General features: G+C 47.9%; 10 protein-coding genes across 10 annotated transcripts; 6 read left to right on the top strand and 4 right to left on the bottom strand.

Annotated features, from left to right (window-relative positions):
- Positions 1 to 304: 304 nt before the first annotated feature.
- On the bottom strand, positions 305 to 1,179 carry FSUBG_2997 (glycoside hydrolase family 16; the record flags this gene model as incomplete). Its single annotated transcript, XM_036680830.1, has 2 exons — positions 305 to 696; positions 744 to 1,179. The coding sequence occupies 2 exons, from the start codon at positions 1,177 to 1,179 to the stop codon at positions 305 to 307; spliced, it is 828 nt and encodes a 275-aa protein (XP_036541585.1).
- Positions 1,180 to 2,022: 843 nt separating this feature from the next.
- On the bottom strand, positions 2,023 to 2,787 carry FSUBG_2996 (uncharacterized protein; the record flags this gene model as incomplete). The annotated part of the gene is made up of 1 exon (XM_036680829.1): positions 2,023 to 2,787. One exon carries the CDS (start codon positions 2,785 to 2,787, stop codon positions 2,023 to 2,025), a length of 765 nt encoding a protein of 254 aa, XP_036541584.1.
- Positions 2,788 to 4,297: 1,510 nt separating this feature from the next.
- Positions 4,298 to 5,222, top strand: FSUBG_2995 (metalloprotease MEP1; the record flags this gene model as incomplete). The annotated part of the gene is made up of 3 exons (XM_036680828.1): positions 4,298 to 4,519; positions 4,566 to 5,092; positions 5,141 to 5,222. The coding sequence occupies 3 exons, from the start codon at positions 4,298 to 4,300 to the stop codon at positions 5,220 to 5,222; spliced, it is 831 nt and encodes a 276-aa protein (XP_036541583.1).
- Positions 5,223 to 5,807: 585 nt separating this feature from the next.
- Positions 5,808 to 7,574, bottom strand: FSUBG_2994 (uncharacterized protein; the record flags this gene model as incomplete). The annotated part of the gene is made up of 3 exons (XM_036680827.1): positions 5,808 to 6,095; positions 6,167 to 6,976; positions 7,242 to 7,574. The coding sequence occupies 3 exons, from the start codon at positions 7,572 to 7,574 to the stop codon at positions 5,808 to 5,810; spliced, it is 1,431 nt and encodes a 476-aa protein (XP_036541582.1).
- A 2,555-nt stretch (positions 7,575 to 10,129) lies between these two features.
- Positions 10,130 to 10,941, top strand: FSUBG_2993 (short-chain alcohol dehydrogenase; the record flags this gene model as incomplete). Its single annotated transcript, XM_036680826.1, has 2 exons — positions 10,130 to 10,163; positions 10,217 to 10,941. 2 exons carry the CDS (start codon positions 10,130 to 10,132, stop codon positions 10,939 to 10,941), a joined length of 759 nt encoding a protein of 252 aa, XP_036541581.1.
- A 371-nt stretch (positions 10,942 to 11,312) lies between these two features.
- On the top strand, positions 11,313 to 12,253 carry FSUBG_2992 (ketoreductase; the record flags this gene model as incomplete). Its single annotated transcript, XM_036680825.1, has 3 exons — positions 11,313 to 11,596; positions 11,646 to 11,827; positions 11,874 to 12,253. 3 exons carry the CDS (start codon positions 11,313 to 11,315, stop codon positions 12,251 to 12,253), a joined length of 846 nt encoding a protein of 281 aa, XP_036541580.1.
- A 165-nt stretch (positions 12,254 to 12,418) lies between these two features.
- On the bottom strand, positions 12,419 to 13,347 carry FSUBG_2991 (anabolic serine and threonine dehydratase precursor; the record flags this gene model as incomplete). The annotated part of the gene is made up of 2 exons (XM_036680824.1): positions 12,419 to 12,434; positions 12,482 to 13,347. The coding sequence occupies 2 exons, from the start codon at positions 13,345 to 13,347 to the stop codon at positions 12,419 to 12,421; spliced, it is 882 nt and encodes a 293-aa protein (XP_036541579.1).
- A 380-nt stretch (positions 13,348 to 13,727) lies between these two features.
- FSUBG_2990 (uncharacterized protein) lies at positions 13,728 to 15,394 on the top strand (the record flags this gene model as incomplete). The annotated part of the gene is made up of 2 exons (XM_036680823.1): positions 13,728 to 13,787; positions 14,024 to 15,394. 2 exons carry the CDS (start codon positions 13,728 to 13,730, stop codon positions 15,392 to 15,394), a joined length of 1,431 nt encoding a protein of 476 aa, XP_036541578.1.
- A 1,302-nt stretch (positions 15,395 to 16,696) lies between these two features.
- FSUBG_2989 (alpha-amylase) lies at positions 16,697 to 18,208 on the top strand (the record flags this gene model as incomplete). The annotated part of the gene is made up of 3 exons (XM_036680821.1): positions 16,697 to 16,955; positions 17,005 to 17,114; positions 17,195 to 18,208. 3 exons carry the CDS (start codon positions 16,697 to 16,699, stop codon positions 18,206 to 18,208), a joined length of 1,383 nt encoding a protein of 460 aa, XP_036541577.1.
- An 890-nt stretch (positions 18,209 to 19,098) lies between these two features.
- Positions 19,099 to 22,105, top strand: FSUBG_2988 (heterokaryon incompatibility het-6; the record flags this gene model as incomplete). The annotated part of the gene is made up of 2 exons (XM_036680820.1): positions 19,099 to 19,252; positions 19,980 to 22,105. 2 exons carry the CDS (start codon positions 19,099 to 19,101, stop codon positions 22,103 to 22,105), a joined length of 2,280 nt encoding a protein of 759 aa, XP_036541576.1.
- Positions 22,106 to 22,468: the final 363 nt, after the last annotated feature.

Raw genomic sequence — 22,468 nt, 5'->3', positions numbered from 1 at the left:
ACACTTCAACTGTCGACACTTTGATGATAGGCCAATTTCGACTCATCTATGGCTCGGGACTAAGATGCCTCTCCGGTGTAGCTATCGAATCGAAACCCATTGAAGCACCGAGCTTGCTTATGATTGAGGTTCAACTTGGAGGAAAAGGACAGTAATTGTAAGACGATTGGTTTCCCTACACAGAATTATATCTTGACTTTATTGTGTTATTTTCTCCAATCCAATGCTACCTACCTAAATGTAAATATTCTACAGGACTCAGACCTCTTCACCGACACCGACCCAGCATCTATCCAAACACCCTCTAAGCAGTGTTGTAGTACATCTCAATCTTCTTAATCTTGAACACAGCATTCTGCTTAGGAGGTCCAGCACTCCAACCCTTATCGCCATTAGACCAGTTATTCCAGATCCAGGGTCCTGGCACGTTGGGAACATCCTTCTTGGTAGACCACTGCTTCACACCATCAACATAAAACTCAACAAGACCCTTGGTCCAGTCAATCCGGTACTCGTGCTCAGTGGTTGTAGGGTTCGCAGGCGGAAGGACAGGTTTATTAGTAGGTTTTCCGTCGCCGTTATTGTCTTGGTTCGTGAACCATAATCTACGAATACCGTCGTAGTTAGACTCGGATTTGGGGTCGGAAAGCCACTCGATGTCGGTCTCTTGGCTGTCGGATTGGTAGAAGAACATTCCTGAAAACATCAGTATATCAATAATTCTGACGGCGGGGTAAACGCACCGTTGCAAACACCTGCAGGTTCGCTAAGAATAGCTGTCGTTCGGACAGAAGCGTATTTGATGTTCTCAATCTCAGTCGCAACCTCAGCAGCCTTGTAAGGCTTCGACTTTTGCCCACCAGGGACCGTCAACTCGAGGTATCCATTGCGGACTTTCACGCCCGACGGTGTGAAAACATGGGTATTCCCAACTTCGTAATCGCTCGAGTAAAGACCCTCAGGAAGACTCTTTCCATTGAAGGTCCAGACCTTCTTGTTAGCGAACTTGGTCGCGCGGTCGACGATGTAATGACCGTTCTCCAACTTTGGCTCAGGGGATCGCTTGGTAGCGCATCCCTTGGGCGAGGCAGCCGCCAGGCCAAGCACGGTAAATGCGAAGGAGACGTAGGAAGCGATATGCATGGTGAAGCCAAGGGGAGTATCTTGGCCTGAGTCCATCGCGACTTGGCACGCTTATTATATACCAAACCCATGACCTCGAAGGATCGTAGGATTTCTGTCTAGACCGTACTGAGAGGAATGTGTTATGTCGGTCCTGGTCTAGCGGTGGATATCAAGGCTGAGCATTCCAGGGGTCCCCTGTAGACTTGGCTTTCTCAGCATACCAGACAGCATTGCAAATGTCTGAGCTTAGTCCTGTTGATTTCTAGCGGGCCGAACCTCTGTGGCTGAGTGATTTGTATTTTCTATCTTAGGATTTTAGTCTGTTTGAGACTTTTATGAAGGAACACAGATTGTTATGCTTCATTTCTGGTATCCATTGTATATAAGCACTAGCGTTCTCGAAACAGGGCGGTGGCGGAGGCAAATAGCGGGCCCTTAATTTTCGGGTCAGCACTGGATTTGGAAGGTTCTTACTGGCGTTCCCAGCATGATGTTCTCCAGACGAGATGATCATCGCATCGAACATGGACAAACAGTCAAAATCAACATTCTGAGTGCCATGCATTGATGCCGTGCCATTATGTTTTCCAACCATGTACGATTTTCAAGTCCATTTACTAATTCGATGTTGATTCTATCACTTGTCTTGTAACTAGTATAGCGAAAGATATCGTAATGGCATCGTGGCATTGCTGACTTGTTCTCTTGTCGGCCTTTTCCTTCGTTGAATAATCTTTTTTGCCCCCCAAAAGCTCCCCACTAGCATCAGGTTTCTGCCAGTCTCTATCAATATGTCTCAGGCCCGGTCAGTTTATCTCTCTATTAGGTAGCGTTTCACAGGAAATTCTCTAGCCGTTGGACATTTTATTTGGGCCATACCAGTCGAGTCAGTGCTCTCTAGCTCCGGGGGATCGTGATTAAGCTTGGCCTTATCACGGGTGCTGGGACTCCGTCCTTCGAAGTAAGTCTCATCCAGGTCAAGCATAGCTCTTTTGGAGACTGGTAAGCTGACCAGAATGGGCTGTTGAAGAATCGGAACTCCTTTTCTTCCTCGGTTGTTCTAACAGTGAAGCTCTTATCGCAGCCCAGGGATGATACAGCATCGTCGGCCATGACGTAGAAATCAGCGAGTGGTTTCACGAGGTAATTTCCTGGGGGTCGGCACTGCCACTGGTCCTGAAGGTAAGGCCTTGTACCAGTGTAGATGACTTTTATCTGTCGACTGCCAGCTGCTACCCTCTTTTTTAAAGATAGATGGAGCTTTTTCAACTGTCCTACGGCGAGCCTTGGTACAGCAATGCAATAGATATCGTTTTTAAGGGAGGCAAGGATCTCCAGTGAGGGCGTATCGAGTATTGTCAGAAGAACAATGCTGAACTGTTGCTTAATGGAAGCTCCATCTCCATCTTCCGCGGTCTGATAAGCGATAATCCGAGAAAGGACTTTTCGGCTCTCAGAGCAGACTCGAGAGAGATCCATTCCCTCAGAGATTGAGAAAGACCCAATCGTGGCTGGCTTTCCCCAGCGGCCTTCTATCCTCAGGTGTCGCTGCACAGAGATCCGGCGCTCCGATATCATTTCTCGTAACTCGAGGGGGAGACGTGAGAAGCACGTGAATGTTGGCAAGCCTTCGTTTGCGTATGGTACTTCGGAAGCCTCCATGATGAGATAGAATGTGGTGATGTTCGCCTGAGTACGTGACGGTAGTACGTGTTGGGTAACTCGAAGGGGTATTGTTAAAGGAGTGAAAACTATGGCATGGAACCAGGGAGACACGGGTCGCTTTTATGTCATTTACGAAAGTCTAAATATCTTTTCATTGGTCACGGCCTGGATGAAAAGGCTTATTCATGACTCTTACAAGGTTTGTCATTAGCATCTATGATAAGACACACGAACTCAAATATTTGACCTCAACCTAGATCAGCTACCAAATATACTATTTGGCTGTGGGATGAAATAAGCTTGGGCCTGGACGCAAAAGCAGACATCCCAGCACCACCTGAATAGCCACTGGCTTATAAAGCCAGATAGCGAGCTTGCTTTGTAGGTGATGATGATTTTGATCAAGCTTCCATTCTGTCCCCGACCTGGAAATTCCTATAGCATTCTAAACCTAAGAACCATGAGTCAGAAATATCTTTAGCACAGTCACCTCGACGTTTTGCATTGAGGTATGCAGCGCAATTTGTCTAATATATACATGATATCTTTCAGCACGTCGCTCCTCATTGTTGACTATTGAAAGACCGTGTTCGTAGTAGTAAGAGAACAGTACATCATCCTCTATAGTTTAATTGCCGAAAATCCCTATCCTAAGAAGCCCTAAACTCACCTATCCAGATAGAAAGGCACTGTAGAACGGCGTGTATCAGTCAATGCCATATATGCTCGCAGGGCAACTCGTGTATCGCCTGGCAGTATCGATCAAGCGTATTGAATTGGCTTTGGCTCAGGGGCTCAAGACCCGGGTAAGCAGATTTTAGCCTAAAGACATGATTTGTTGACATCTTCGTAGCAACCTCTTTCCCCAAATCGACAAGAATGTACAAATACAACAGGTTATACGAGAATTACCACCCTCTGCCGGTATTCTCTTGCAATGTACTGTTCTGCATTGGCTCCTCGCTCCGTCATGGAAGCCTGCAGTCATGATGGCCGCCAATGCCAGGTAGGCGATAAAGAGACCGCGCGTCGTGAGCAAATTCAGAGTAGTCTATTCTTCACCGCATAAAATAAACGGCTTATTGAAGTCCGAGTATTACGATTCCAATCCTACAACTGTGTCCCTTTGCCTGATTCTCTGCCCAGAAGAGAGAAAGTCCACGTAACCCCGCGATCCTCACACTTTCCCAGCCAATGGGAAAGATGTCAGCCTGCCTGCATCTCCAAAACACCCTGGTAAAAGATTCTTATTTCCTATTCAATCGTTCTTAAGGCAACACTAGCATGGTTCGACCTTGTGTTTCGCCTTCGTGAGGGGTAGCGCCAAGAATCTTACCAGCATTGGTCAACGTGGCGCAGTGTAGGAAGGATTGCAAAGAACTCGAAAGTCCCAATTACAAGCTGGCAATACGAAAAGCTTAGATGTATATAAGTCAGTAAGATCTGATGCATTTGATGCCTCTTGTCTTGAAGTACTCAGTGCGTTATCTATCTCTCATCACTCGGTATGCATCTTCAATCTGCTCTTGCTCTCGGCCTCTTGGCCAAGTCTGTGTCAGCCGCTGGCTTTGACTGCGGTACTTCGGGATCCAGCAGTGGCTTGAAAGCCGTCTCAAAAGACCTTGAAAATGAGCACCTGGAGATCAGAGGACAGCATAAGAACGTAGAGGTCAAGACCTACGTGCATATCCTCGCAGCGAGCAAGAAGGAAGAAGACAACTACCTGAAAGTAAGCTCAAATATAACCTTACTGCCGCTGTACTAACTATTCCCAGCAAGCTACAGTCAATGACCAGATGAAGCTTCTCAACGAGAAGTTCAAGCCCTGGAATTTCTCGTTCAAACTGATGAACACAACCAGAACCGTCAATTCCGACTGGGCTTATCCCATCAGTCCTGTCGGAGAATTTGAAGAGGAGCTCCGAGCAGCATTGAGACAAGGAACCTACAAAGACCTCAACCTGTTCTTCATTGCAAGTATGCCCCCTGGTGGAAAGTGCGAGCTCCCTGTTCCCAACCCCACCAAGGACGACATCCTCTTCGATGGCTGCATCATGAGGCCCGACAACCCTGGCGAGGTCCCTCCCAAGTTCAATTACGTAACTGTCCATGAGGTTGGGCACTGGCTTGGTCTGGAGCATACCTTTGAGAATGGTTGCGAAGAGCCAGGTGACTATGTTGATGATACTCCTTATGAGGCATCGCCTCCGGAGTATGGAGTGTGCCCCCCGCCTGACCTCAACAGCTGCCCTGATAGGCCTGGTTTCGATCCAACGGATAACTTCATGGACTATGTTGAGCCGTAAGTTGTTCATATCTTGAGGCTGGGAACACGACTAACGAGGAGCAGCGAATGCGGTCCCAAGAGGTTTACGCCTGGGCAAGCCGAGCGCATGCATAAGCTTTGGAAGAAACTGCGTGCCAAATACTAAAGTTTCGAACTTCTATGCAACGTCACGGAGGTTTGTAATAGGATTGAGACCGAGGAGTCGGGGATAAGTGGAGAGATAGGAACTAAGGGCAATGTAAAGGAAGGCAGCCAGGTGAATTGAGACAGGGACGCTGACCCAAAGAAATAAAAGAGTAGAATGAAAGCTTAACTTCTCAAGTAAAAAGAAAATAGCAAAAGAGAGAAGTTTCAAAAAGATCAAATTGCGGTTTATGTGGATCGAACACATGACCTTCAGATATCAATTGATTGAAGTTTGACTTCAGTCTGACGCTCTCCCAACTGAGCTAAACCCGCCAATCGATACCAAATGAAGTTCGGTAAGACACTCATTACCCGAGCTGGACCCGTTCCTAATGGAAGCTACCTACCCTGAGCTGACATTAATATCACAAGAAGACAGAGGTATGGGATATTTAATAATAGACAGAGGGCCTCAAAACAAGATGAGGGGATACGAGGATAAGACTCTATTGCTCCGCGCCGTAAGTTAAGAAAAAGTTGGGATCATTTGAACGCTCATTGCATGGGGCGCCATCATCAATTTAAGTCATGTAATGTCAGCACATCACGTTCTAACCTCCTCCATATACAAGTCATACAACCCGTCACCAACGTGTCGATTCCTGTAGATCCATAAACGCTTTCCCTTCCCTCCCAAATTGCCTCCCATCTCCCCATCAATTACATCTTCCTCAACCATGCCTCTCAAGACTCTAGCCTCGGAAAGGGAATCTCCTTCTGGCACAACAACGCGTTCCGACACCTTGGTCGCCACAACAGCCACCAATAACTGAAGAAATGCCGTGATCCATAAGATCAAAGTGATGATTCCCCAGTGCGAAACGTTGAGTTTCTGTCCGATTGTAGGCATTTGGCCATCGAGTACAATATCTGTGTTTGATTCGATGACAGCTGCCAGCATACCCGCTGCGAAGCGTGATAAAAGGTATTCCACTGGTTCCGTCGAGCCATTGCGTGGTATTCCGAACACGACGCAGTGGGGTAGCTGTTTGATCGGGTGTCGTTTGGGCCGTCGGGGCCTCCTAGGGCTATGGCTGATGTTGCCAAGCGCATCAGTCTCTCGCCAACTTCGTGCTCTGGCCTCTTGGCGTTTTCAACAGGGCTCATTTTGACGGTGCAGTTGTAAAGCCACGGATCTGTCGACGATGGCTCAAACACCGACACAATGCTGCAATCTCTGCCGCAGTTGCGAGACGCAGATGTCATGTAAACCTTCTCACTAAGAACCTCCGTCCTAGGTACCGTGATGTTTGTTTCTCTGCTCCCATTGTCGACGGTAATTAGCTCCCCGGTCCCATTGCCGCCTTGAAGGACCTTCAACGCGTCGCAATGCGTCGTGATATTCACCTTCCTGTCCGTGACCGCTGAGACAGGAGCCCTTTGCGGATTATCCAAACTAAGCGTATTCGTCTCGCGAAAGACATAGACACAAGACCCGCCGTCACAAAACAGAAACTTATTGTCTGCAAAGAATAAAGTGCCGGGGGAAAGAATATCATCGGGACTCCCTTCGTTTAAAGCCAGGGACATGATCCCGTAGCTGTTTGCCGCGTACTCCTCGCTCTTGGGCGAACTAGATGCGTTGACAATACTCGAGGTTGAGATGGTGCTTAGATTCGCGATGGAGACGCTCCCGGGAACCAAGAGGGCCTGATCTTCGGTTTTTTCGACCGAGTAACATAGACCTAGAGAGGCATAGCCGATTTGAGTTGCCTGATTGTGGTTAGTCAGGGTTTGAGAGAGACCAGATGTGAACCCACGAGAAATAGTGCTACCCAGGTTGCGACCCCAACATGAATTGTCCACCGACTCGATTTAAATGCCAAGACTAATACTTGACTCATGCTGTGAACATGCAAAATCGCCTTGACCTATTTTCCATCATTAGTAAACTGCCCGCTTCCAGACCTGGTTCTAAACCTACTTTTTGACGGGACCTTGGCCGTTTACTCAAAATCCACCATCTCAAATCTTGTACCGCATGCGTCAACTGACTCATAGTTGACAGTCCCAGAGCAATAAGGAACCCCGTGATGAGCGCATTGAAATATTTCTTCTGTTTCTCTGATATGACATCGTAGAGAGCATACGCGATCAAGATCCCGTAGACTACTATGATGAAGATGACTGTGATGAACCATTTTCCGATGAGGCCGAACCAGAGTTTTACTTTTGATCGGCGATGAGCTGGAAGACCTTGGAAGGGTCTGGGTGGTTGCGATGGTGGGTTCGGTGTAGTTGGTGGGTTCTGGAATTCGAGCTGGATGTCGTGCTGGCCGTTTGACGGTACAGCGTAGTACTGCCCCGCCATTATGATCAAAAGTGAGATAACTACACAGTAAATGCGAATATTCAACCGCATGGGATCTCGACTCTATAAAGATCATGCCGGATCCGCAGCCATGGCGCAAGCATCCACAGTAAATCCACCGCTCAGCCTCGTCTAGCTATTAGGTTTTCGCCTAGCTATACCTTCATGGTCTAGCTTGCTTGGCGATCCCCTCAGCCTGGCAGAAACTTGTTCTGATTGGTTTCTCCGTATAAAGAACAGCAACGAGCATCATAGCGTCACGGAAAACTGGGAGCCGTTGCATGTGAAACTATTCCAGGGTAGTTCGGACGTTTTTAGACAGTCTGGACTTCTTGGCAGGCCATGCGTAATACGGTTTGTAGAATAGCACTCAGAGGGGGTATAAAAAGAGTCTTTAGTACACTTCTCTATATGACCAGATGATACATAATAGATAGAGGAATCTATGAAAGAACTCCACTTTACACCTTTCATGTCAGCCCCTGACTAACGCTTTAACTCAACTTCGATTGTCTGTCTGACTCGCGAGATGTCAAGGCCTTGGAACAATGTCATCACGCTTCATCCGCATTTGCTGTTGTACGAAATTTTGACCTTGACCAAGCACATACGACCATACCTATAGGAAAATACGGGATCCCGTCCGCTCTCCCATCGTCAAGCCTGTAAGGGGCGGATTAGTAGTTGGGTCGGTGACGACCAGCGAATCCCCGCTGTTGTATGTTTTTTGCCCTTGGTAGACGATGTGAAGACCGTGATGTCTTTTTTGCCAGTTGCATTGAGTACTGTTCTCTGAGCCCCCGAGAAGTGCGGCACCATTACCTTTCTGGCGAGATCGTTCACAATCTTGAACAATACCTTGCTTTAGTAATAATTGTTCTCGAGGCTATATAAAAACCCCATGAGGTTGTGTATCTCTCAATATCGTTAAGAAACGTTTCTCTCGGTTTGTTCAAGAACATCGAGATGTATTCCGGTACCGACTGGGACTTCCACTGGGACCACTTGCGGCTTGTCGTCTTATCAGGAAAGGAAACCAATCATTAAATTCCCCCACAAATGAAAACAGTCCTGCTCTTAGTCGGATTCCGTCGGCGAATACCGCATCTTGCAGTGGTCCGCGGTTGATTTGTCCTGTTGATTGATCAACATAATAATTCCCATGGGAGCCGGGCTCTCATGTACCAAGAAACTCGTCCTCTGGATCGCGCTTTACCCGACGTAGCCCAATGTCCATATTTTGCAGTTATTCGCAGAGTCCAACTTTATCTGCCCTACTCAAGCAGTACCGCCTTTTCTTCAAGGTCAAGCCCTCGACCAACTGCATATACAAGAAGAATTCTCCTTCATCCTCTCTGTCCAGCCATATATCTCAGGCAATGGAAGGCTTGGGAGATGTCGACACAACCACCAAAGATACTGACCTTCCGCAACAGTGACTCGGGGCTCTTTACCAAATCTGACGAGCCAACCAAGTGACCGAAGAAAATAGTACTCTTTCTATATAGGACGTGATCGCCAGCTTCACTCTTGGCTCGGACCTGATCAGCAGATGGGAAAGATGCCCCGGGTCCATTGTGTGTGAAGAACGTAGAGTCTTTCAATACAACTCTGGAACTCTTGGAGACAGAATGAAACAGGCAGCGAGCTTCGCATCTTGGAAGTTATGTATCTGATGATGAGGTGAGAGCATGTTGCTTAGGCAGCATTGCTAGGATTTAGTTGTTGGTTCAACCTTTCAAGGATGAAGGTCGGACAACTGGAAATCCCTCGCAACGTCAAATCCAGGTTTCCTACAACGAATACGCTATAACAAGCCATTATTTGAGGGTAGATAGTTGACGGTCGTTATCGTAGTACATAATCTATCCTAGCTTAAATGCAGGGGAATTTCGTCTTTTGCGTGCTGTAGTTACAGCCAATTCAGGACTTCATGGCTTATGCCTTGCCACATCCTGCAAGCAGGACAGACTGAAATATAGACATGATTTATGCAAAAAAGAAGCTCAGTCGGGCAATATGTATTTCACGACAGGGAGCTCTCTTAAGATGTTAGCTCAGCTAGCGATGGTAGTCGAGGGCTGGCAGGCTTATGCTCCATACACAAAGTTCAGGTAGCCTGGAGTTCCCGCCAATTTGACAGCTCCTTACTTACATGGTCGTCCAGGTCCCATCAAGCGATCGTCTGGCGAGGTTACTGAGATGCAATGCATCAACATGGTGGCTTGAATTCGGATTGGGGGCGGCAACTGACTCTGATTGCGTAGGGCCAAGAAACGAGATAAACCCAGCCTCAACGAATCTTGGAGGAACTAAACCCAGACAAAAAAGAGACGGTTGGCCAATGGGCTCGCCTTGATATCTCCGTGGAGGTATCTCCGATCGTTCCGATACAAGATGCCCGTGGGCGGATTTTAAGCTAGACTTTGCCTTAAGTCCGCCGGTAGCGGCATGAGTATACGGCACAACGCTTTTGCTACATATGTCACTACATTTCGTGGATTTCCCCTTCATACTAAAGAATTTGCCACGGCATCTCGTGAACCGTATGCAGTATGTCTAAATATAAGCAGCTGGTCCTTATTACCGGTGAGTTGCCGCACACAAAGACACACAGGCTCTCCATTGAGATACCCAACTAGGCGCCAATCAAGGCGTCGGCTTCGAAACCGCCAAGAACCTAGTTCTTTCTTCGGTCAAATACCATGTCATCATTGGAAGTCGAGATGAGGCCAAGGGGGAGATAGCAGCACGGTCACTCCAGTCACTCGACGACATCAAAGGAACAGTCTCCAGCATTCAGATTGATGTTACAGATGATAACTCCGTTGATGCTGCTGCCCAGACTCTAGCCTCTGAATGGGGCAGATTGGATATTCTGGTCAACAACGCTGGTATCATCTCCATGGCTAGCCCCCCAACGCGCGAAGCTTTCCGCGGGGTTCTCGAGACGAACCTCGTTGGTGCACTAAGCGTCACCGAGGCGTTTCTCCCTCTTCTTGGCAAGTCGGAGCATAAGCCTCCTCGTCTCATCTTTGTCACTTCAAGCACTGGATCCATCACCCTTACGTCCAACCCTGAATCGCCGCTTCATAGCGCTGGTGCGGTAGAATACCGGACTAGTAAGGCTGGGCTGAACATGCTGATGACGATGTATAACATTCGGCTTAAATCAGAGGGTTTCTTGGTGTTTGGTGTGGATCCGGGGTTGTGTGCGACGAACTTTACGAGTGACGTTGAGTCTCTTAAGCACCGAGGAGCAGCTGAGCCGGCGGAAGGAGGTGAACGGATCGCGTGTGTTGTTAAGGGTGAGAAGAATGAAGATGTTGGGAAGGTTATTGGAGTTCAAGGTGTAAATCCATGGTGATACCATCGATTTGGTTTACGGGAAATACGTAGTAAAGGGGAGGTATAAGATTGACGATTATTTGTCTCTTGGCTCTCGTATGTCACTATCACTTGAACATGCTGGAATCGGCCCCTGGATCATTTGATAGTTTATTTATTGCTGAATTATAATCAGGAATCATATCATCTCTAAGCTAGATATCCCTTTCAAGCAAACATAGTCAAGATTAAATAACGTTAGCTGCCAGACTGGTCCCACTGATGCTTACTCAATCCACCATGGAAAACCCGAACCTGATTCACACCGCAAGTACAAAAGGTTTTTCTTACGCCTCTCACCGTCAGGCATCTCTAAGATCCTTGGAAAGCCAAAGATATTCAATTCTTATCATGGGATTGACTTGGCTCATTACCGGCTGCTCCAGCGGGTTCGGCGAAGCCCTCACTCGTCAACTTCGATCTGCAGGTGATAACGTCATAGCTACTGGCCGCAACGCCGAAACAAAGCTCTCACATCTCAAAGAAACTGGCGCAGCTATCCTAGACCTTGATGTTTCGTCCTCTCCCGAGGTCATCAAGTCTAAGATAGACAAGGCTTGGAGTATCTACGATGGAATCGATGTTGTCGTCAATAACGCGGGGTATATCCTTAGCGGGGCAGTGGAAGAGCTGACGTGAGTATTATGCGTTCTGATTTAAGTTGATTGTAGCTGATGATAGAAGTCAGGAGGATATGGAAAAGTCTTTCCAGGTCAACTTTCACGGACCTATGAATATCACCCGCGCCGTCTTGCCGTACTTGAGGGAGAAGGGATCTGGAACTTTGCTCTTCGTCGGATCCCAAGCTGGCTGGCACGCTGACCCCAGTGCATCAGGATACTGCGCCAGCAAATTTGCCCTAGAAGGTAGGCCGCGTCCACGCTTCCAGCTCTCACTCACTGACAGCTTCAGGCGCCGTCGAGTGTCTATCCAAAGAACTCGCCATCTTCGCTCCAGGCCTAAAAGTTCTCATCGTCGAGCCAGGATACTGCCGCACTCCAGTCTTTAACAAGATACAGCACGTCGAGGCTCGTGTTCCAGAGTATGCTCAGTTCAACGAAGCAGTTCGACAGGCCGAGGCAACTTTGACAGAAAGTTCACCGGGAGATCCTGAGAAGGTTGTTGCGAGGATGGTTGAGCTAGTCAAGGGCACCGGCATGGCAGAGGGAATGAAAGTGCCTTTACGGATACCCTTGGGGTCGGATAGTTGGTCGAGAGTGAAGGCCAAGTGTGAAGAAACGCTGGAGATTTGCCGTGAATGGGAGGAATTGGCAAAGAGCGTTGATATATAGCACAGCCTCACATAAGCCGAAATGACACGAGCCAAATCACCAGAAGAAATCAATTTGACGATGTGAAGTGCATGCTTCGCAAATTATCCCAAACCATAAACCAACTTCCTCATCCAATCCCTATCATAGTTCCCACTACACAAGATAACCGTACTCGTCTGATGTTTAACCTTGTCCGCAACTTTATTAAACCCAGCAAGCGCCAATGCCGAAAACCCATCAACATACTGCTTCTCCTGCAAATGAAGCTGTCTCAACGCCATCAAGATCTCTGCTTCCGTACACGTTACAACATGATTAACAGTCGCCCTCGCCGACCGGAAGTCAATCCCATGCCGTACAACATCCTTATCTGATTCGCACGCAGCAAGCGTAGGCGATGTTTCCGTCTCGATGGGGAATCCAGCAGATAGTGAAGCTGCAAGTGTCATTGAGTTTAGTGCTGTAACGCCCCAAACTTTGACTTTGGGTCGTAAATCGCCAGCTTGCCTTTTTGCATCTGTGGCGAAGCAGCCTATGGCGCTTATGAGTGCAATGTCACTCATGGGCGCGAAGATATGGTGGATATCCCTCTCGTAGGCTTCGAATTGTTGGAGGACTTCGACGCAGACGGTGCCTAGACCTGCGAGAACCATCATGTCATCGCAGGGTGAGAAGTAAATATGGCCCGATCTTTTAGCAAGGTCTTTCGCAAAGGCCCTCGCTTCGTTAAGATCATGTCCATATCGCACAATCTCAGGACCGTACTGCATCACCTTCTCAAGCAGATGTTTCTCAACAGCCATTGGCATGACAATAGTGACTTTGGTTCCTAATGCATGCGCCGCAAGAGCAGCACCCATGGCATGATTCCCCGTCGACGCTGTCACGAATGGCTTTTTGGTAGGATTGTTCTTCATTCTTGCTATGGCGCCTCGGAAGTGGTAAGAACCAGTGAACTGAGTGTGATCAAGTTTGAACCAAAGTTTTGAACCGTATTTTCTACTGACGACTTTGGCTGGGATGAGAGGCGTGCGGCGGACGTAGAGTTTGTTGGCACTCCATTGTTCAAGGGCTTCTTGGCCGATAGCGAAGATCTCTGGGTTGATTGGCATTATGACGCGTTTAACATGGTGCTGGGCTTGTGCTTATGGAGTGGCGGGGCATGATGGAGTTTGCATTATTGTGTGTCGTTATCCAGTCATGGTTTTGGAGGATTTAGTCGCGTTTTCGATGCCGGCGCCAAAGATTGATCGCGTCCCGGCAAGGAGGCTAAGATGGACTGTAATTGGCTGTTGGGCTTCTGCCGATTTTTTCAACCCTGTCTGCCTGTCGATATGCGGGGTCCTCACTTTGTCTCACATCAATTCTCATCCTCATGATGAGAAACCGTCAAGAATCTCACTCTATAACCCTGAACATAGCTCTGAGTCACATCTCAAGCACAACTCTCATTAACTTTGTCTCCCGTCTCACGTACTAAGTATATGACGCAATGGAGCCGTCCCAAAGACGACGTGCAGGATGCACTGAGTGCAAGAGGAAGAAGGCAAAGGTATGCTCGCCATCATCTCTTGTAGGTTATATATATTGACATTAGACAAGTGCGACGAGAAGAGGCCGTCGTGTTCACGATGTTACAAGTACCCTCACCTATGCTCATATGAGTTGAGCGTCAAGAGCTTCAGAGTGGCGAAACGGAAATCAGCTACTAATGCTCAGGTATGGTTCATTTACCTTCAACTGGAATGATTCAATTGAATACAGACTCACCTAATTACACTTTAACAGATCACGACACAGCCATCTTCAACCGAGGAGACGGCCGGCGAACAACAAATGTGCCTAGCACCAAGCTCAGTTATCACTTCCAACCAACTCATTTCTTATACCGATACATCCGACACATTCGAGAGCAACTTTCTTTCATCACCAATTCCAGACGATTCTTCTGAATTCTTGTTTTACTTCCATGCATTGAGTCCACCAAGGCTCAGCGTCTCCCTCTCTCTTCCGTCCAGCCCTCCAATCCGGTCTGACCCTCGGCGGATCTACTTCCAGCACTTTGTAGCCCATACAGCAATAGTATACTGGCCACTACAACCGGACATGGCCCTAAGCTTGCTTCTACCAGCCGCTGATCTTAGCCCTTGCATAATGGGGGCAATGATCGCCGCCAGCAGCAGCCAACTCTTCAGGATGGCGCGAAACCCAGAATCGAAGAATGCAGCAATATCGGCGACTGTGGAATGTTTGGGAAACCTCCGAGAAGCACTTACTACACCACGATTCGGCGACTTTGGTGTGACTATCTTGCCGACGACGTTAATGCTGGCTACGACATGTGTCTGCGCAGGGGATACTACGACCTTTCGGAAGCATCTCAACGGGGCTCTTCATATCGTTCAACGCGATAAATCGAAGTATAGCCTGGATCCTTTATGGTGGATGAGTCTCAAGTGGCTTGTTCACTGCCTTCTGATGAACAGACTTTCAGGCCTGCCCTTACCATCACGGCAGACAAAGGGGTTCATCGACTGGGACTACCTTTTGACATGTATGCCTGATTTAGGGCGCATCGATCTCACTTCTGGCTTTTCTAGAGAGCTGGTGATTACTCTGAATATGGTTTGCGAGCTATCTGAGCCACGTTGCACAAATGTCGATGCAAGTGGTGAATTGTATGGAAATGATCTAGCACGCAGTGCACATTCTCACGAACTCGAACTGCGATTGATCGACCTTCGGAATAAGACCGCTTCAACGGTGACAGACGTGGTGCTCCGGGCAGAACTAGAGACCACCCATAGACTGTTCACTGATGCAACACTGCTATGTCTATACAGACGGGTTGACGAACTATCCAAGAACAATCCCAAAGTTCAAGCAGCAGTGAAATCGATTATCAACTCATTACAGAACATTCACAAACAGTCCCCTGTTCACGCTCAACTTTTGTGGCCACTTCTTGCAGCAGGCTGCGACTCAACGACTCATGCCGAGCGCACTATTGTCGTGGAGACAATGGAGAGCATGACTGCACGTGGAATGGGCAGCTACGAAAATGTCCTTGAGTTCATGAGGGATTATTGGAAGAATGGCGGCGAGATGAGATGGGATTTGTTCGCCAAGCAAACAGGAAAAGACCTCGTACTATTCTGATGTCGTCAATGGCCAGTAACGATGTGAATAGCACCGAACTCATAACTGCGCCTTCACATCTTTATCGGGCCAGCGGATAGTCACGGATGGCCTCAAAGCCGAATAGACTGAATATTGATGCTAGTCGGTCAGAATACACCGCTCTTCATGCTTTTCGGAAGAAGTGAGCAAGCTCGCTTGCGGCAAGATTGAGCTGCATTGCTACGTCGCACGGCCACAGTGTTGGGATTGGGAGGTAACCTCGGCAATCGAGCACGGCGATCGACAGCATAAACACCATATATGGACCCAGCACCTCTAGAAAAAAAACTCTTCACGATACTCATGCAATGACTAAAATCAACATCTGATGTCAGTTCATCCAAGGCTCGGCTCTTCACCGGCGGTGATGAAGCAATCACCAGCTGAATAGTCCAATGATCTATCATCCGCAGTGCCCATCATACTCATAGGGTAAGATACGAAAGAAGAAGTCGAGATTAATTCCACCACGGAGAAACATTCTTGGCCTAGTGAGATCAAGAGAGTAGGACCGAAAACTGCCGGTAGGGCATTATTAGTCAATGAAATCATAGGCTCAAAGAGGGATACTACACATGCAGAAATCCGGGGTTGAGAGCCGAGGATGTATGCTAGACATCTGCAAGTCCACTCACACTTGCGGGGGCGGTCCGAATAAACGGGAAACAATGCTAAAAACGGTAAAAGTGCTGAAGGCTTTCAAGATGTTTTTCCAAACGAACAACAGGAACTGTTACCTAGTTGGTACTAGCTGTAAAAGCTCCGTGATGGAATAGGGAGGTGAACCACTTTGATACCCATGCAGAGAAGTTAGACAGACAACGTGGTGCATGATACGCGCAGGGAACACGCGGAAACTCCGCCTGTCAACGTGACACCAAGGAGATCGAGTTTCGGGCCGATACCAAGTTAAAGAGGTCATCAGGCAGGTGTACCCCTGTCACGATGATCACCATTGGAGCTACCGTCTCAACCTCAAACGCTCGTGCACTATAATGTTTAATGACATGACCCCGCAGGCGCACCCAATCAGACGCGAGAAGTCAGCTCCGGAGGTTTTTGGGCTTTGGGTCGGCTGTTAACCCACTGTTAACGAATCCTTCGGTCCTTGGTGCTATAGCTGAACAATGCTCTAACACTGTAATTAAATCCTTCTCATCCGAAACATACTATTCGTCTTGTCTTAAATCATTTACAATATTATGATAAAAGGGCTTTGTCCCGCCATGTCTTGAGATTCATCAGCACGCTCAACCTTCTCCCTCTCATTCACAGTTCAGCATGAAGTTCTCTCTCCTTGCAACCATCGTCGCCAGCATCAGCCCGCTTGCACGCGCAGCGGATGCAAACGCTTGGAAGTCGCGAAATATCTATTTCGCACTTACTGATCGTGTTGCGCGTAGCGCTGATGATACTGGCGGTAGTGCATGCGGAAACCTCGGAGATTACTGTGGTGGAACTTTTAAGGGTTTGGAGTCGAAGCTTGATTATATCAAGGGCATGGGATTTGATGCCATTTGGATTACTCCTGTCGTTGACAGTAAGTGCTGCGAAAAACTGTGCGAGAATGTGACTGACGAGTGCGATAGATACTGATGGGGGATACCATGGATACTGGGCTAAGGATCTGTATGCGGTCAACTCCAAGTATGGTACTGCAGATGACTTGAAGAGTCTTGTCCAGTCTGCTCATGATAAGGTAAGCCAAATTCCTCTTCCCATGCTGTTCCGCTGTGACCACCTTGGTCTGGCCTCGTGATCCCGTGCTGACTGTTCCAGAACATGTACGTCATGTGCGACGTCGTCGCAAACCACATGGGCAAAGGCATCTCAGACCACAAACCCTCACCTCTCAACGAACAAAGCTCATATCACACTCCCTGCGACATCGACTACAACAATCAGACCAGCATTGAAGTATGCGAAATCGCTGGTCTCCCTGACCTGAATACCGGCAGCGACACTGTCAAGCAGCTCCTCTACGACTGGATCAAGTGGCTCGTTTCTGAGTACAGCTTCGACGGTATCCGCATCGACACCGTAAAGCATGTCGAAAAGCCGTTCTGGCCTGGTTTCCAAGACGCTGCTGGTGTTTACGCCATCGGTGAGGTTTGGGATGGAGGGCCTGACTATCTTGCTGGTTATGCACAGGTCATGCCTGGTCTTTTAAACTATGCCATGTACTACCCCATGAACCGGTTCTACCAACAGAAGGGCGACCCTTCAGATGTTGTCGCCATGCACGATGAGATTAGCAACAAGTTCCCCGACCCCACTATCCTCGGCACCTTTATCGACAACCACGATAACCCTCGTTGGCTAAGCCAAAAGAACGATAAAGCTCTCCTCAAGAACGCCCTCGCATACGTCATTCTCGCCCGAGGCATTCCCATCGTCTACTACGGAACAGAGCAAGGCTACGCTGGCGGCAATGATCCCGCTAACCGTGAGGATCTCTGGCGAAGCAGCTTCAGCACCAATGCCGATCTCTACCAACACATCTCACGACTCTCCAAGGCTCGCTCAGCGGTCGGTGGCCTTGGCGGAAATGATCACAAGCATCTTTACTCTCAGGATAGTGCATATGCTTGGAGTCGTGCGGACGGTAATCTCATTGTTCTTACTTTGAACCGCGGGCAGGGATACTCGGGACAGTACTGCTTCAACACTGGAAAAAACAACAAGACTTGGGACAGGGTCTTCGGAAGTGGAACTGTTACCTCTGATGGCAATGGACAGGTTTGCGTTAGCTACACGAACGGTGAGCCTGAGGTCTTGGTTGCGTCTAGTTAAATGGCATTAAAATGGGGGTTGGCTTAGTACTGGGTACGGTCTTTTTCCTCGACTCACTTTATGACTTTCTTACATACTGAGCTCAGTTTGAACTCAACTTTTTTCTCTTTGAACTTTACGCTATTAGTGTGCACACTATGTCTGCGTGAAAACGTAGTGCATCAAATATTGGCTACATGTTGGCTGTAGGTGTAATTGTATTGATTTGCTATGGTGCTTAAGGGTGTGTCTGACAACCTACCAACGTCCTGGCAGTGCTTATCGTCATCTTGATTGGCGCCAACTTTGTAAAAACTGAAATGTTGTGTAAGCCATCCAAAATTCCAGGTGCTCATTATTCTCAAATCACGATCCATGCAGCCGCTGCGGCTGAAAGCCACGTCTTTTTATGAGGTTGGCCCCATTGCGTAAAATTAATCTGCAATCTTTCATTTTACATTACTTTACCTTTAGGATAATAAGTTGCTAGAGGCGTCTTCCTGCTGTGAATCAGCCTAAGGCCTGCCTATAGGTAGTATAAGGACTTCTGTTTCAGCTGGCTACTCTGCGCCACCACCGTAAGTTCTTAGAAACCAATAAGATCTCAAGTTTTGGGGCAGTGTTAAGCCTCACCGTTTAGTAATGTCTCATGACGATCAGTGGGTAAGCGTGACTGGACAGTGCCATCCACCTACTAGGAGTATGATATCATTGTGTAACCATTGACTCCATTCGTATTTCTGGTACCTGGACCTTCAGGGTCTCAGTCTCCCCCAGTTCTTATTTTCTGTGGAACTCGTTCAAACCTTTCAACTTTAACCTGATCGAGATCTCAAGTTTTTCGCTCATCGTTCCACCTTGAGTCACTTTATCTCATTTCCATTCAACTTCTTCAGTCCGCAGTTTTAGCCATGGCTGCCGAAATAGCCATTGCAGCTGTTGGTGTGACATTGGCTGGCATCCAAGTCGCAGCGGTCATCGACAACTATGCTCAGAAAAGACGCAGTCCCTATGCACGGCTCAATCGAAAGATAGCAAGTCTTGTCGATGCTGTGTCTTTGGAAGGTATGTTTTTGAGACATAGATGACTGTAGTCTCCACACGCAAGTTTGGATGGAAGTAAACATCGACTAATCTCTTGGGTGAGCAGAACCTCCCTTCAACAGAAAGAAAATTTTGAACCGGCCTAAATTTATCAAAAGGGACTCGAAACTTAGATCGATGATGAAGAGTATGAACAAGTCATTAAGGAAGTAGATTTACTTAGAAGGGTGTCTATTGGGTTGCTCAATGTAGTTCGGGAGCTTAATATTATAATAAAATATATATACTCTAGTTAAAAAATAACACCAGCCAAGAGACTTGTGCTGGATCGCTTTCTAGGTCTTGGTTGCCTCGAGCTAGATGACACAAAAATGGGTGGGGCTTAGTACGGTCTTTCCAATCTACTGTCTTACATTTTATTTTGACTGTTTATGCTGTACTTTGCTGTATCAGTTACACTTACTTGAGATCTAGTGCAGTTCGTGAATCAGTCTGATTATTCTTGTCCTGCATGCATACTCCCCGCCACGTAGCCAATCGCTAAAGATCTCAGTGCGCAATTGCGCACAAAGAATGAACTGTATATAACAATGCGGCGCTGTGCATGCACAGCCCTGCTAGGCTGACAGCTCCCCGCTCATGTGGTGATAGCACATTTCATATCTCGACATTCTCCACGTCCCTCTGTTCCTTTGATCTATCTTCATTCAGGCGCCTCACCTGGACGAATAATTTAACGATTGAGTAGGAGCCAATAGCCTAGCCAACAGTTCAACGCAGTTTGCGATCTACATCCAACAAGTACAGCGACAAAACGGCACCATGGCTCCCTTTGCCTACCAGCCTTTGCGTCCCCAAGAACTTCGTATTCTTGAGTTGAGCTCAGGTTCACCAGAAGACCCTCTCTCTGGCACTTTGGTGCATAGAAAGCTATCACCTGAAGACTCCGAAGTCCCAGAGTTCGAAGCACTGTCTTACTGTTGGGGTGACCAATCTCAGTTGGAACCCATTACACTTACGACGAGACACTCTAGTGAGGAATTGCTACCAACTGGGAGCTTAGAGTCTGGAGACATTGGTATTGGACCGAATCTGGCTGCAGCGCTGCGTTCTCTTCGATACCCTTCTGAGAAGCGAATACTCTGGTGCGACTCTATCTGCATCAATCAAAAAGACCGCGATGAACGCTCGTCTCAGGTTCAACGCATGTACTTGGTATACACCTTTGCCCTGAGAGTCGTTGTATGGCTCGGCCCAGCGACATCCTGGAGCGACCTCTTTATGGACACACTTCAGCAGGTGGGAACGCATGTCAAGTCTGGTCACTGGGACGAAGTTCGAGGCACTTTCGTCTTCGCTTTCAACACAGTGACAACAGCGGGGTCTCCCGTAACATCTGATCCTGACCCTGGAGTGCTGAGAAGAGAACAATGGCACGCTTTAGAGAGCTTCCTAGCTCTGGACTGGCATAGACGCCTCTGGACTTATCAGGAGATTATCTTGGCCAATCAAGAAGCGTCTATAGTCAGAATAGGTGGCAGAGAGATATTATGGACCAGGTTGAAGTGCTTGGTAACTTATACGTGTTATCTGGAGCTTTTGGGTGAATGGTTCGTTGATGTCAACAGGTTTCGGGATAACTGGGAGCTCTTCCTTCGCAAGGTGATAGCATGCCAAATACCGTGGACCAAGAATGGCTATAGTTGCATACCTCTTCTAGATACCACGAAGCAGTATCAATGCTCTGACTTTCGCGATAAAGTCTTTGCTCTTCGGGGGTTACTCAAACCTGCTGTGGCTGAAAGGATGATGGTGGACTACACCAAGTCTGCCAAGGAGGTTTTCACTTTGATCTGTTTGGATCAACTTCACCACGAGTTGCAATTACAGTTCTTGAACTATTGCAACATGGACAAACGGCCAAGTTGGGTAGCAGACTTGGACAGACCTCTTACCAGTCTTGCTCTCAGTTGCGACTCAGCTGCGAGGTCTTGCACTTCAGCCCTGTTGGTGGAACCTGATATACTAGAGGTTCCAGGAGTATTTTGCGACCAAGTATCCTGCGATCCATACCTCCTGTCAAAGGGAAACTCGTCAACATCAAAGAAGGAGCATATCGACGTATTTCTTGACATGATTCAATATCTCGTGGGAAGCGATCTTGTTCTTGAAGGCAAATGTCTCGACAGGTTCATCATGATGATTATGTCAGGAGCCCTGTGGGATTTTGACCAGCAGAGATTTGACCCTCCCGGCAAAAGGCGGCTGAAATCTTTGCAAGACTGGCAAACAAGAATAAGAGACTGGATGAGCGGTATTTTCAACGATGATAATCCAAAAGTCCCCTGGCGAGAAAGCGACTCCGCGTATCTACGCTCCATCGTCCCAGTCGAGCCAGCAATCGGGTGTTGCAGAACCAGCAGCGGTAGTTTCGCTCGCGTCCCAGCAGCGAGTCGCGCCGGTGATGTAATAGTAGTGCTCCTTGGTTTGTGCAACCCCCTCGTGCTACGACCGCAAGAGACTCCTGGGTATTTTCACGTCGTGGGGCCTTGCTATCACCCCGACTTCGCCAATAGTGAAGCGTTGCTGGGCGATGACTTCCACGGCTGGGGCTACGTATGGAATTTGGTTCCATCGATGCTTCGCTTCTTTAAAGACGGGCATCCTGATCGATTGACAGACCCGAGGCTAGATGATGTTCCTTCGAGCGAGAGTTTCACTGAAGGGACTTTGGAGGAGAGCGGTCATGAATGTCCGATTTGGATATACAAGGATCCATATGGGTGCACTTACGAGACGTCTTTCGATCCTCGGATGTCGGAGAACTCGTTGAGGAGCAGGGGAGTCCCAATAGAGAGATTTCGACTGATCTAAAAGTGGATCTTGACATAATATATTTAGGCACCGAGCAGTACAATAACCCTGGCTGTTATCTAATTATTTGCGATAGAGGGGAGATGGTAAACAGTTTCTTGAATATTATAGTACTACTAGATAGATTCAGTATGCCATCACCTACGTCGGCAGAATTACCGCGTAATCTTGCCCAGCGTTAGTCGACATGTGCCGAATTGGTTGGTTAGCATTGACTGACCATCGCCAAGAAACCAACATGGAGTAAAATGTGATTCATTCACCGACATCAAGTAAAATTCGCAAGGTCAATTATTGTCACGGTGAGAGAACAGGTATCTGGCACCCCCGCACGATAATTGGTCAACCGCGGCCAAGAGTTGA

The sequence above is a fragment of the Fusarium subglutinans genome (genome assembly GCF_013396075.1).
Source record: "Fusarium subglutinans strain NRRL 66333 chromosome Unknown NRRL66333_c0000026, whole genome shotgun sequence".
NCBI classification, from domain to species: Eukaryota; Fungi; Ascomycota; class Sordariomycetes; order Hypocreales; family Nectriaceae; genus Fusarium; species Fusarium subglutinans.
This window is presented reverse-complemented; position numbering and strand designations above follow the sequence as displayed.